The sequence below is a fragment of the Papaver somniferum genome, chromosome 3 (assembly GCF_003573695.1).
Source record: "Papaver somniferum cultivar HN1 chromosome 3, ASM357369v1, whole genome shotgun sequence".
Classification (NCBI taxonomy): domain Eukaryota; kingdom Viridiplantae; phylum Streptophyta; class Magnoliopsida; order Ranunculales; family Papaveraceae; genus Papaver; species Papaver somniferum.
This window is the reverse complement of record NC_039360.1, coordinates 16,412,443-16,427,476: the sequence shown is the minus strand read 5'-3', so window position 1 is coordinate 16,427,476 and position 15,034 is coordinate 16,412,443. Positions and strand designations below refer to the sequence as shown.

Sequence of the window (15,034 nt, the reverse complement as noted above, 5' to 3'; positions counted from 1 at the left end):
ATTTCTTTAACTTTTGAGTCTGAACTCTAAAGTACAGACCACATGTAGCATATACTGTACACACCTCCAAATACAAAAGAAAAAGATAAATCGACTCCCTGGCTTCCCTCTCTCACTCTCTTTTTCTCTAGCTAGTCTCTGACTCTCTTCCTGTTGCATTCCTTGTTGGTTAGTCTTGTAGCAAGTAGCTAAGAGCCTAGGAGTATTATTTTACAACAAAGTTTTGACTGCTTTTGAATCTGAATATGCATTATTGAAATATTGGGGAATGCATTGAACTATTCGAGTGACAACTTGAACATATCAAGTGGATAGTGATAGTATGCGTGTATAAATATTGTCGGTAGACGATAACTACAATGCATTGTTATAAGTCATAGACTTAGGGTTGTGAATTTTACTAGATATCCATAAATTTGTATGTTAAAAACCCATAAACAAATAAATAAAAAATCAAATAAATAAATTAAACCAAAAAAAATGAAAAAACGTAGTAACAACGTTATTTAGACCCGTTGTAACCGTTTTCACAGATGTAATTACCGTTACATAGGAAATTCAGATCACAAATTATTTATTTTTCTTATTTAACCGTTATCACACCCGTTATTTTAAAAAAAACGTCAAAAAAACGCGTTTTATTCCTATATAACGCGTTTTTGACCCAAAACGTGCTCACACCCGTCAAAACACGTTATAACGGTCACGCCTAGTACCTGTGACCTGGGCCGTGACCCATTTTTCGAACCTTGGTTTGGTTTCCAGAGTACGAAACGGGGGATTAGGCTTTGGGCCCTGATCCAACTTATTACCCCAAATTTTGCCCAAAAGATTCCTCTTCGATGACTATAATGGCCAAAAGGAAATTTTGAAGCCATTGATTTTGTCTATGGAAAACTTAACCAAAGTGAAACAACATCAAAACTTATCGACAATTAGATTAGTTAAACTTTATACTCAGTCTAAATATTTAAAAAACCTCGAGCAATTATTTGTTTCTCTTTAATCTTTTAATATTTCAGATATTGTTTTAACAATATTGTTATTGTATCACAATAAGGTTGTTCGAGTTGGTGTTAATCATAGCCCAGGAGAACGTCATCATGTAACCTTGAGTAAGATGTCACTCTGGACGGTTCCTCTGTTTTCTGATTCTGGACAGCTCCTCCGTTTTGGAAAAGCTAATTCCCACCAAAAGTACCTTCTAAATGAACCTTTTTTTCTTTTCATAAAAGAGGTAAGCGTCGAACATACATAGATATTGTCGATTTGAAATTTGATTCCATACATGGACGATCAAAGATCAGTTTGCAATCAACGAGACTTGAAAATATCCGCAAGTTTTTAAATATACCTATGATTCCAACCTTTCCAACACTACTAGAATCCCAACCATATCGCAATAAAACTAACATTCCAAATTTGTTTTGTTTTAAAAATAAATTTGCACCACTACAAATATATGTAGTGTGAAATCTTTATGGAATCCGATCAGATTTTATTTTCTTGAAAAACCAAGAACTTTTTATCACTTGGAGATAAAAGTAATAAGAGCAACAGTAACATTAGTAACATATGTGTTCTGATCTGGTTAGAATCTGTTGGAATCAGTTTGAATCGGTATTGGAGTATCTGTAATCGTTGTCGATGTAATCTATGCTTCTTTCTATGTTCTTGATGCCAATAATATTTTAGTGATTGTTGTAGCTAGTGTTGATTGATTTGATATTGTTAAAAGCGTTATTGAAGTTCTTTTTGGTAAGAATCATGTTCTTCCTAGCTAGTATTATTTGTGTTCTACAAATCATGTCCTCCCCCTTCCCTGCATTAGCTGAATCCAATCATGACTAGAACCAGTAACAAAAAGAGAAATCCTAGCAGAGAAATCTAAGATATAATCAATAAAAATAAATCTTATAAGAAACTACATTTGTTTATCTGCTTCGGGATATATTTAGTCTCAAAGAATTTCTTGACCGTGTTGCAAACATCTTCTCCCACTGTTGCCCACTGACTTTTAAAAAATCCAGCTTGAAACCCCTCTGGACTAGGAGAGCTCCAATTTTTCATGCTCTTGAATGTGGTAAAAATTTCTTCATTACTGGGTATTCTGGTAAGTAATGCATTTTGCTCAGCTATGACAATTGAAAGAAGAACAGTATAGAGACTGTCATCAAGTACTAGATTGTTGGTGGTGCTGATACTTTTGAAATGCTGAGTCAGGTGCTGAGCAATTTGTTCTCTACTTTGTAGCCAATTGTTGTTGTTGTGTTGGATCGCATCTATGGTGTTCCTGGTCCTTCTTTTGTTGACTTTAGTATGAAAATACTTGTTGTTGGAGTCCATGTCTTTGATGAAGTGATCCCTGGATTTTTGCTGATAGAACTCAGACTTTATTTTGTGCCACTTGTTGAGCTCATTATTGATGTTGATGATATCACTTTCAAAAAAAACAAAAACAAAACCTAAAACTATAAATTAGACTACTTTTATTCATGAATACTACAAAAATCCTTGGTCAGATACAGTCCAAAAGGACTAGATCTAAGCAAGAAGAAGAAAGAAGTCGTAGAGTTGGTAATGTATTAACCATTTATTAATTCAATTTTCAATTAAATATCAGTGCAAATATTTAATCTTGAATCTTGTAACACATATCGAACAAACGGAACAGAAATCCAAACATCTTTTAAGCAAAGGAAATTTGTGATAATATGCTCAGTTGTTCAAAGATATTTGTATCATACATGCTGCAAGACTGATCGTGTCCAAAATTATAACGAGAAAGTTCGTCTTTGGTGGTTAAAATTTTCAATGCATTTTCATCTAAAAAAAATGAACTTCAAGAGAAAAGAGGCTTTCCACAGATTTGTAGACAGGGTTAAGGAATTGAGGATTATCAACTTGGTGGTGAATATTAAGGAGTTTGTAAAACAATTGCACGGTGAACTGGTCGTTATTGGTGTAAGGGCAGATAGTTTTATCCTTCTCAATCAACTGAATGTTATTGTTCAAGATTCTCTGAGCATTATGTAAGGTGAAAAATCTAATGACAACATCAGGTTCCTATGATTTGAGTTTTGATCAATAAAGTCATCTACTGAAAGGTTCAGGTTCGGATAAACTTTGCTTAATTCTTGAGGTGCATCGGTAATCCAGGTATCTACAAATATGTAAATGATATGACCATTTCTAACCTCCCACATGCAGTTTTTCATGATATCAATACCATTGCAAATGCTTTTTCACACTTAGGAATCTTAGTTTCCTTTATGCAAATGGTGACAGTTATTAAAATCAAAAACTCTTATGGACAGTGTGAAAAATCATGTAAAAACCGCCTCTTCACATGATTTTTTTTCATGGGACCCATGGTATTCATTATGGACCCTCCATTCCCCCAAATGGTTCACCAATTCCCTTTTGGGAGTTATTTTTGGAAAAATACGGTTCTTGTGTTGTTTTTCACACGATCGGTATAAAATGATTGTATTACAATACTTATATTTTAACAGTGACACGTAGATCATTAGGAAAAGTGATGAGATTTCATATGCAACTTTAGAAAGTAAAGCAATGTTAAAAATATTCAAATTCATAAATTCCAACCTACCATGAAGTTTGTGAGAACAAATTTTTCTTCGTCACTTCAAGCCACCTTGGTTACACTTACCTTACCAGAAGTCTATATAAGACTCCTCAATCTTATAGACGATGTTGTCTGAAATATGAAAAGTGTTTATATGATAAATGGAAAAGAATTTGAAACTGAGTCGCATTATTCCCGATATCAGGTTTGATCTTTGATCAGAGCACAACAGGGATTTCCTTGCAGATTTTTAAGATGTTGTATCAATGGAACTGTAACCTTAATTTTCTAGGATAATCATTTTAGATTTTGAAGTTTTCTCTGCTTGAAAAGTTGCAAGGAGGTTACTTCTTCTTCGACAAAGAATCTTTCCGTTCTTCAATATAAGAGTGATGCAATTCACAACAATAAGTTCGTGGTAATGGTGAATCATATTGAGGTTTTATTATTTCAACTGCTAAACTTTATTTTAAATTTTTGCAACTATACACATTAAAACTTTTACATATGAATACCTAAAGGATTTAGGTGCTTACATGCAGATTGTTTTGTCAAAAGTAGATTTTCTACAAAATATTGGAAATTTCCGCTTGAGTTTGTGAAGCTACAAAGTACGGTATTCTCTCAGTCCATGCAGATTACTTTATTGGGTAAATATATATTATCAGTTTCAATATTAAAGGTAGTTTTCGTAAAGTCTAGTCAATGTGTGCTAAACTAGGTTTATATTTTTGTTCAAATAATTAACTAGACAACATCTTTTAATTCGTACAATTATTTTATAATCTGCACACATGTTTAGGTATGACTTTGTGATCCTAGTCTTGTATAGTTTCTCGTTGCGAGATATATATTATTTTTATGTATTGATTTTCTATAATCTAGATATCTCTTTCTGAACGCACACTTTGCCGTTATCATAATTTTCTTTCTTTTCTGAGGTAAGGTTTATGTCCCCCTCATTTCCTTTGTTGATTTTTCCTTTTTATTAGAAAATTTGATAGCCTATTAAAAAAACTGGGAAGGATTTGAGCACATGTTGTACCAAGACTGGTCTACCATTCTGTGAATGGATATTCTTTTTTTATATAACTCAAGATAGTATCTCCATCCTTTCAAGCTTTTAACATTTGACTGTGGGAGACGGTTTAGGATAAAAGTAACCTTATTTTCTAAATTATAAGTATGCAAATATCAAGTTGGGATACCTAACAACTGATCCCGAGTCTATAAGATCCGTATGCGAACTTGACAATAGGCTTATTTTACAGTCAAAAAAAACCCTGATAATATCGTAACAACAGGAAAATAAGAATATTTTGTTATCGACTAACATGAACAAAAATATGATGATGAAAACTCAAAAAATATTGTCACAGATATGCGAATAATGACTTATTTTTCATTTTCAATAAATAAATCGTATGTTAAAGTCGGGGATTTATTATCAATTTTAATATACATGAATGATATAACTGTACAATTTAATGTAATATTATAATATATACATCATATATTATCTAAAATTCCATAACTTAATGGTTCGAGTAAATCCTTCTTTAATTTAGAGGTTACACGTTCGAATTTGGATGTTACATCGACATCAAATGTCGATAGCCAGGAGTAAAAACATTTTTTACCTGTTCGCTCAAGTAAACACGATTTGATTAAACAAAATTGAAAAATCGACAAAACACAACAAGAGAGAACAACCACTACAAAGACAACACACAGAGTACAAACTGACTCAGACAAACACCTAATTCTTGCTTTCCATTTCTAGGATACTAGCTATAATATTTGGAAGATCTTCTCTCCAAACCTGAAATCTAATGCTAGTTCTAGCAAACTTAGCTAACTTATCTGCTACACTGTTAGCAGACCTTTTATGAAAAGAAACTAGACAAGACTCTAAATTTTGGAGGATTTTTGACAATCAGTGATAACATTTTGATCCTCCCATTTAAAGCCTTCTACACTACTATTACAACACTCAATGACTGACTTATTATCTCCTTCTATGATAACATTCTTGAGCTTCATTTCCTACACCCATTGCAAAGCTCTTAGCAGAAGTAAGGATTCAACTTGATTTACATCTCTGCTCTTGCTGAGAATGTCATTGCTGCCAAGAATCCTCCTGTAGAGTTACAAAGTATTAAAGCAAAGCCTGCATTAGTATTCTGAGAAACAAAAGATGCATCTATGTTGATTTTTATCCAGTCATATGGTGGTTTCTTCCAATTTTCATGCTGACTAATGCAATTCCTGTCGAGAGACTTGTTTTGAGAATCTGTGCAATTTAGGCTTATGCTATTTATGTATGCATGAATTTTATGCACAATACTTCTAGGATGATAATTTTTGTTTTCAAAGACTTTCTCACATCTTGCTTTCCATATATGCCATATGGTGCAAGCAGCAAGATTTGCCAGATGATTATCAGTAGCTTCTAGAGAGTTTTCATCAGCAAACCAGGAGATAATCCACTCTTTGACAGTATTGTGATTCTTCTTGGATTGATGCAGGGCTGAAGATATTCCAAACCAGATAGCATCTGAAAAACTGCATTCACTTAGCAGATGAGTTGATGTTTCTTCTTCTTGACCACATAAAGAGCACAAGCTGCTGACATCTTTTCTATATTTGCTAGCCTTTTTATTAACTTGTAAGATGTCTTGACAACACTTCCATAAGAATTTTTGAACTTTATAAGGTATTTCCATATGCCAAAGTTTCAACCACTGAGATTCCTGAAGAATAGTATTTTGTTGAAGAGGAGCCCGAGTCTTTATAATCTTTTTGTATAAAGAATTGGTTGTAAATTTCCCACATTTGGTAAGGGACCATCTCAATTTGTCTTTGCCAGAGATGGGAATTATGATATTTTTGATTTGCTGCACTTGAGAACTATTGAAATGATTGTTGAGCTTGCTGACATTCCAAGTTCTAGTATCTTGAGAGATTAAATCAGCCACCATTACGTTGTTGTGTATTTGTTGAGTGGAAGAAGCATCTTCAGGGTTCACATCTTCAGAATTTGGATACCATCTATGCATCTGAGCTTTCACTGAAGTACAATCACCAATTTCCCATATATAATACTTCTTGATAATTTCTAGCCCTGTCTGAATACTCTGCCATATCCAAGAACTTCTCTTTTTTGTTGTATTATCTAACAAAACTTGAAATATCTTGCTTCTAACACTTTGTACCACATGGCTTCTTTTTCATGTATGAGTCTCCAAGCCAATTTAGCTAGGAGTGTATGATTCACCACCTTCAAGTCTTTCAGACCCAAACCTCCATTTCTTTTTGGTTTGTTTATTTTCCTCCAAGATATGTTGTTGCCTCCTTTTGCATTCTTTTTGCTCCAGAAATAGTTTCTTTGGATTCTTTCCATTCTAGTTATTGTTTTTTCTGGAACTTCAAATAAACCCATTTGGTAATTTGTTTTAGTACTGAGAGAAGCTTGTATCTGAGTTGTTCTGCCAGCTTGTGAGGTAAGTTTCCCTTGCCATGTTTGTAGCATACAATCCATCTGATTAACTGCATTGTCAAAAAACTTATCTTTGCTTCTGGGAGTTTGTAGAAGAGTTCCCAGATACTTTTCTTTTTCATCCATTTTCTTCATTTGTAACCAATTGATAATGTTGTTACAATCATCTTCATTGAGATTCTTGCTGAAGAACACACTTGATTTTTCTAAGTTAACCATCTGACCAGAAGAAGAAGTAAACTTGTGAATTAGCTCCTTGAGATTATTTATAGATCTTTCAGTAGCCTTTGTAAAAAGAATGCAGTCATCTGCAAACAGTAAATGTGAAATTGCTGGCCCTGTTTTTGCTGGGATCACCGGTTTTATGATTTTCTGATTAGCAGCATTTGAAAGCAATCTACTGAAACCTTCCATGCACAGAATAAAAAAGTAAGGAGATATAGAATCACCCTGCCTTAGCCCTCTTGTTAGAGAGAAGAATTCCATTGGATTTCCATTGATAAGAAAATAGAGATTTTTGCAGTACTGATACATTTGTTGATTAGCTGACACCACTTCTGAGAAAACCCCAAATGACTCATAATTTGATGCAGAAAATCCCACTCCATTCTATCAAAGGTCTTTGCCATATCTAGCTTGACCCCCACCACACCTTGAGTAGCTTTTGTTGTCTTCATATATTGCATCATCTCATGAGCAATAATAATATTATCATGAATGTTCCTGCCTGGTACATAAGCTGTCTGCCATGGAGAAATGACCTTGCGAAGAATAGGTTTTAATCTAGTGGCTAGAATTTTTGTTATAAGCTTGTAAGTGATGTTACACAAACTTATTGGCCTCAAATCAGTGGGTCTAGTCACTATTTCTTTCTTTGGAATCAACACTCGAAAAGTTTCATTTATTTGACTTGGAAGATGGCCAAAGGAGAAGAATTCTTGAATCATTTTTGTTACTTCCTTACCAACAATGTTCCAAGTATGTTGATAAAAACCGGTTTGGTACCCATCTGGTTTCATTGAATTAACTAATCTAAAGATGTAAGAGACGGATTCGAGCTAACTTATCCAAAGTAGGATGTTTCATTGAATTGACTTCTACGGAAACATGCCGGTTCGAGATGAACGTAACTTCGGATCCCGCCAATAACAGCTGTAATAGACAGTAACAGGACTCGTGTGTATAACACACTTACAGACAGTAATGACTTGTGTGTAAGGCACACTTACAACTAACATTAATCCTTACAGGCTGTTTTTAACATAATTCTTTGGGGAGTCGTGTAGCCTGTTTGACAATTGATGCAGTCAAGCTCACAAGAAACAACTTGATTTTCGCATTGAAATATGGCCTCAAGTCTAGTTAGACTAATGATTTTATTAGACTCGGGGATTATACATCAACTACAGAGACGTCAGAAGCAAAACAATTACTGCAGAGAATTAAAGAACAGAATCAGTACGACGGAGACTCCAATGATAACTGGAAGAGCGGTAACCAAGTACAACGCACCAAATCCCTGCATGACAATTAGCTAGCCTGGTTACGTACTCAAAAAGAGCCTTGTCAAAGCAGAAAAGTGAAGCTCATAGGTTTAGGATCAGGTGTCGTAACTGGTTTAAAAATGTAGAACACGTGAATATAGGACTAGTGAAATTTCAAACTACCACATTAGACCTTGGTTCTAACACTCCCAACAGAAAATATGGAAATAAAAACTAAGGATCACAAAAGTAGAATTTCCTATTTTTGCCGTCAGAGTGATCCTACGTATGACTTCGGTCATGTTCCTGATCAATAATGCTTAACCAGAGTGTACTAGTTTTTAAGAATAGATATAGGGTGTTTTGGGTCAGCAAAATTTGATTAACATGTCTATGGGGGGTATGTTTATGTGGCTGTTCCATTTGGAAAACTGGGCGCATCAATTCACACCCTCTGAGATTCGAGTACGCACTAAAACTTGGAAAAAATTGCAAGAAGCCCGAGAGAGGAGATAAGAAAACAAACCACGGCGGCAGGTACGTCTACTTGGTCACTATCCTCATCATCGTCAATCTCTGCAGCTGTATCCCAGTCAATTTTGAGTCTTTTAGCAGCCACTTTGGGATCAACACCAGTGTTAGTTGCCTTGGCATATAGAGATTTGCTGGGTTTTTTATTTATCGATTGAACCTATTGGACAAAACAAAGTAAGAAAATGAACAATTCTCAAGAAACATAAATTGATTCAGTATACGAAACATAATTTGATTCAGTACACCACCTCTGAACTCCATGTTTACAGAATCTCTTAGCATTGTTTGCCACATGAGAACATGTATGCACCCCAGAAGATCTGATGGGAACATTGTACAGACCCAGTACCCCAATAAGGTTGGCTAACAAATAATGTCATAGATACATCATATGTCCCCTAATAAAATGATACTAATAAAACAACTACTAAGGAACTAAATTGCTGCTTCAGAAAGGGCCGGCATAGTGGTGATTACATTGGCAATGACTTTAGGCCATTCCATTAGGATAAATTTAGGGTAAAGGAAAACTGTAAGAAACAGCCTTTATAATGGTTAAGGCACCCAACCGTTCTGCACAGGTTTAAAGCATTGAGTGGACATCTTTCAGTATTGAGCTTCTAATGGAAACGGATGGGTATTTCTAACAATCAACTAATTTGACATATCCATGCTCTTCCTATATCGTACTAGAGTACTAGTCTACTACCTTATTTTCTCCAGATCTCCGAAGTTTCTCTACATCGTATATGTAAACTGAAAAACAAATTAACTAATTAAGCCTTCCCTGGCTCTCGTCCTTTACATTTCAAGACCTCATATCATTTTTATGGAGTATGAGAAGTAGCCCATACGATGTAAATTGATATTTACATGGTACTGTTACTACAGGTCTTGCTACTCTTACTTTTGTGGCTAGTCGCTTCCTCACGTGTCATCTTAACAATATCAGTACCATTTATCTAGGACATCCATCTCCATAACGATAAAATAGACTTCGCAGAGTAAAATAGAAGGCTGCTATTTTGAAATAAAAGTATTTATTAAAGTATTTTCTTCTGCAATAATTTGGATATGAGGACATTGAAAATCACACATGTATATAGCGGACCTAAGGATGTACAGGGAACATGCATGGTGTCAACTAATAGACAGCAGGACCTAATTCCACATTATAAATATAACATCTACATCTCATTTAACAATTAAGTGGCCTAATAAACTACAATACCTCTACATTAGGCCAATCAAGCATTTCTGTGGCAAGCATTTGAAGTGCAACACGATTTTCAGGTACTCTTCCTTCATTTACCTATAGTTTCAGAAGCCAATGTTAAACACTGGTAAATATAAATGTGTAACTCCAGCTTGAGTGCATGCAGGAAACGGAAATACAGCTAACAAAAGAAATTCTCATGCAGGATATTCGAGATTGATGAGACTTCAAGGGCAGAATGTAAATTGTAATCTCATTTCAGATCAAAAGAGCTGGACCCTCCAGGGTATTCTGGATATTTTTCTAAGGCAGTGTGCGGATTATTTTTCTCTCTCGTTGCATTTTCTAAATCAGAATCATGAAATACGTCTTGCCAGGGCTGGGTACTCAAGACAGATTTATGGTATTGTACTTAGTTTTTCCAGAGCTTAAATGCAAAAGGATCTAAGTTAAGCCAATGCTAATAATTTTGAGGATTAATCCAAAACTACCAAATAGCCACAGCTATCAAATAGATTCCTCCCTCTTGATTTTCTTAGCGTATATCTGAAGTTAAGGAATGGCTCTATTGCTGCCCTAAATCTTCTATCACTTTTTATTACATACAATAAAAAACGTACGAAACTGAGAGTAAATAGAAATATTACATAGAAAAAAAAAAAAGATAATACCTCATCCAGTGCCTCAGCTAAATCATCCCTAGTTGGAGTATCAGGATCATCGATACCGAGCAATCTCCGACGCTCAACTTCTCTTGGGTCTTCAATAGATATGGTTAACTTAATCTACACAATTTTAACAAACACAAGAAGGATATCAATTGCAACATAAATCCTACTGCAATTTCAGTTTGAAAGTACTAGGGGAAACAAATAAATATTACCTCACTAAAGAGCATATCCCTGTTTTTCTTTAGAAGCTCAATCACCTTAACGTTCCCAAACAAATTCAAAGTTAAATTCAAAATCAAATGAAAAAAAGAAAAGAAAAGAGAAAAATAATTACTTGAGAAAGATAATGTTGGAGGGAAGAAAAAAAAAGTGAAGAAGGAAAACCAACTCTTTTGATTTGTTGAATATATTCTAGTTCTTCAGGAGTAGCATCTTGTGGTAGTGGTGGTTGATTATCGTCTTCTTGAGTGGTGGAGACACCAAGTTCAGCATTTTCTTTACCAACTAATATTAGAATTTGTCTGGAATTATTTCGTTGGTGGCGGTGGTGGAGAGAAAGGGTAACTTTTGTTCTGTAATTCAAAGGTAGGTGTTGGAAGAAGAGAAACTGGGATTGAGCAGGAGTAGGAGTAGCAGTGCATGATGAATAAGATGAGGAAGCCAAAGGCAGTTGAGACAGTCGAAGAGCCATTTGATTCCGAGAGAGAGAGAGAGAGAGAGAGAGAGAGAGAGAGAGAGAGAGAGGGTCTCACTCACTGCTCTCTTTCTATCTTTACTGAGGAGTGGTCATTGCCTCTGATTACTGTTCACTATTACATTTTTAAGTTTTCATCCTCACCAGTCACCTAGATTTATTTGACCATTTTCAACCACAGCGCAAAAGCAAATATGTTCTTAAATTAAACTAGCATTTTTACACTTGCGTCATTAGGTGCAGGTCACCCAAACGTAAAATGAAGCTATCCCTTATCGACGAATTTTTAAAATGGCAATTATACCCTCCATAATCGGTAATTATTTCCATAATCGGGTGCATTTGTATAGACAATTGATAGATAAATCTACAGTAGGTAGATTAATGTGTTTTGTTTTATTTTTTTCAACGAAACCCATAATCGGTAGATTTATAATCGGGTGTATATGTGTACACACAATCGGTAGATACCCTCATAATCGGTAGTGTCGGTATGAATAATCGGTAGTTAACTTGTACAATGGGTAGTTTAATCGTATATAGTTGGTTTTAGGCAACTTTTTCCTATTGTTTGGTTTTAGTTTTTGGTTTGGTGTGAGAGAGAGAGAGGAAGAAGAGAAAGAAGAAGAAGTGGGAGTTTACCATTTTTCTTAAATCAACAAGAAACATGGATGTGTACGAAGAAGAAGGTGAAGAACATAATGTTGAAGCTAAAGAACCGTATAGAGAAGATGATTTGGGGTATATGTTGAATGATCCAAACTTTTGTGGAGAGGAAACTCTAAACGACGCTTTCATGGAAGAAACCGGAGAATCAACCGAGATCGAAGCTAACGATACATCTAACACACAGGTATTGTGTTAAGATACTCATAACCCACTTTGTATGCGTTTGTACGGGTGTTCTAACGAGAAAATTCGAATTTTGCATGCATTGAATGCCATGAACTACCCAGAATCGGTAGATAATATGGTTATATATCTACCAATTATCATTAACTGTGTAATATATCTCATTAATCGGTAGCACAAAGAACATAGAACTCTACCGATTATGCAAAACCCCTAAATTGAAAATTTTCAATTTGGGATAATCGGTATTTTTGAAAATTTATATAACTACCGATTGTCAAAGTCGCTCCGAATACAGGTATTTCGAAACTTCAATTATTGGTTTGTTACATAATCCATAATCGGTAGATGTTGATAAATTTTAGACCTCCGATTATTGAGGAAGCCCCAAATTCGAACTCCTCCAAAACTGTTCTTTTTTTAATTCTCCAGATTTCACAATCGGTAAATGAGTTTTGTTTTTCTACCGATTTAATTATAATTGGTAGTATGAGAATTAAAACTGCTACCGATTATCGATTATTAATATAGAAACAGAAAAACTTTCAAAGTATTTAATCGGAAGAATATAAACTATATGTTTCCTCCGATTGTGTTTTAATCGGTAGATATGTGGTATCCCTTGCTTCCGATTGTACTGGAATAACTTGTTGTTATTGTTTGTAAGCTATTGTAGCGGTGGACGATGAATTTTATTTGAGGACGGATACTTCTCAACACTATGCAAACGATTTGGTATACTAATGACTTCTCTTTTTTATTCTTCAAATATTATATGTTAAATGCTTATGCTTATAATGTTTGTTTTGTTATATGCGCATTAGTCATTTGGAAGTAAGAAGGAGACAAAGGAATGGCTTATGAACAAGGCAAAGGAGAAGATGTGTGTGGTAGTTCAAAACCCTTGTGTGAAGGATATTCGGTTTGAAATGGCATGTGAGCGAGGTGGAGTGAAAAAGAGTCACCAAGGTAAGCATAATAAGTATGTAAGGAAGACGGAGAGGAAGAAATACCAAACTCATACAAAGAAGATTGGATGCCCATTTAAGATTGTCCTCTATAAGCCCGATGGTAGGGAAGGTAAAGAGTGTAAGATGTCTAAAGTTGTTAATGGTTGTCACAACCACGATGATCCGGATATTCTTATTGGACATGTAATGGTTGCGAAATTAAAACCACATGAAATGGATACGGTGAAGTCTATGAGGATTTGTAAAGCGAGTGCGATCTTAAGTAAGATTAAGAAGGATGACCCCGACAACCTTTCATCTTTGTCTACGATCAAGGCAGCCCTAGCAACGATCAAAAGGACGGAATGGGATGGTAGAACGGTTATGCAACAATCGGAGTGGTTAGCGGAGTTACATAACTACATATTTCGAACGGAAGAAAAGGATGGTAAAGTGGTATGTATTTTCTTGGCACATCCTGAAATGATCCAATTGGCACAATGCTTTCATCAAATTTTTTTGATAGATGCAACTTATAAGACAAACAAATACAACATCCGTTGTTGAACATTGCTTGTCACACTTCGGACAAAAACACGTTTACGATTGCATGGGGTTTAATGGATCATGAGAATAATGTGAGTTTCATTTGGATGTTGGAGACATTGAGGTCCATTTATAACTGTGATAATTTTCCAAGGGTTATTGTAACGGATAACAATCAAACCTTAATGCATGCAATATCGATAGTGTTTCCGGAAGCCCGAAACTTGCAATGTACGTGGCACATTCAAAACAACCTCAAATCCAATTGCCATCATCATTTCCAAGCTAAAAAACCAAGAAAGGGTGCCAAGAGGTCGAAGGAGGAGGATGAGCGCATTAGTAAATTAACCGTGGAAGAACAAGAGGAAGAGAAAAAGTTATTTGATGAAAAATGGAAGGAGGATAAAATGATTTGGAAAGCATTCATGAAAGCATTGGACAAGATCGTTTGGTCGAAGATCGAGGAAATTTACGAAACTAATTTGAAGAAATTTGAGGATGAATATGGCACGGATTACCCAAAACCGATTGAGTATTGTAAAAAACAATGATTACCGATTAAGGATAGGTTTGTGTTTGCATGGACATATGAATATCGTAACTTCAATAACCAGGCGACAAGCATTGCGGAAGGGTCTCATGGACGATTAAAGAAAATATTAATTGGTAGTCAAAATGGAGTTGTGTCGATCCAAGAAGCAAATACTTACAAATTGTTGGATCGACAATCTTAAGTGGCTAGTGTTAAAGATCCTCTTTTGTATCGTTATGTAATCATTTACCCCTTTCTGGACAAGTCGTAAACGATCGTGAACTTGTTAGAGTGATATTTGCTTTGGATTTCCATACTCTCGCACAAATTGGATATATACCCTCCCCCAAAAGATTCCGGGTGTTAACCTTCCTGCTATGACATCTTCACGTCTTGTTTCATGATACCATGTTTTCACAATGCCCAAATCTTCAGATGCGTCAAACGTTTCCATGCTTGTAAGTTGA

The 15,034-nt window shown here is 35.1% G+C and overlaps 1 protein-coding gene across 2 annotated transcripts; it reads right to left on the bottom strand.

Moving 5' to 3' along the window:
- Positions 1-8,140: 8,140 nt before the first annotated feature.
- Positions 8,141-11,780, bottom strand: LOC113355402 (ycf3-interacting protein 1, chloroplastic-like). Of its 2 annotated transcripts, XM_026598254.1 has the most exons (6): positions 11,382-11,780; positions 11,206-11,250; positions 10,994-11,107; positions 10,338-10,418; positions 9,099-9,263; positions 8,141-8,607 (listed from the first exon to the last, which is right to left on the bottom strand). In XM_026598254.1, exons 1-6 carry the CDS (start codon positions 11,682-11,684, stop codon positions 8,518-8,520), a joined length of 798 nt encoding a protein of 265 aa, XP_026454039.1. In that variant the 5' UTR covers positions 11,685-11,780; the 3' UTR covers positions 8,141-8,517. The 2 variants fall into 2 exon arrangements, with proteins under 2 accessions (XP_026454039.1, XP_026454040.1); XM_026598255.1 differs by lacking the exon at positions 10,338-10,418.
- Between the last annotated feature and the right edge of the window lie 3,254 nt (positions 11,781-15,034).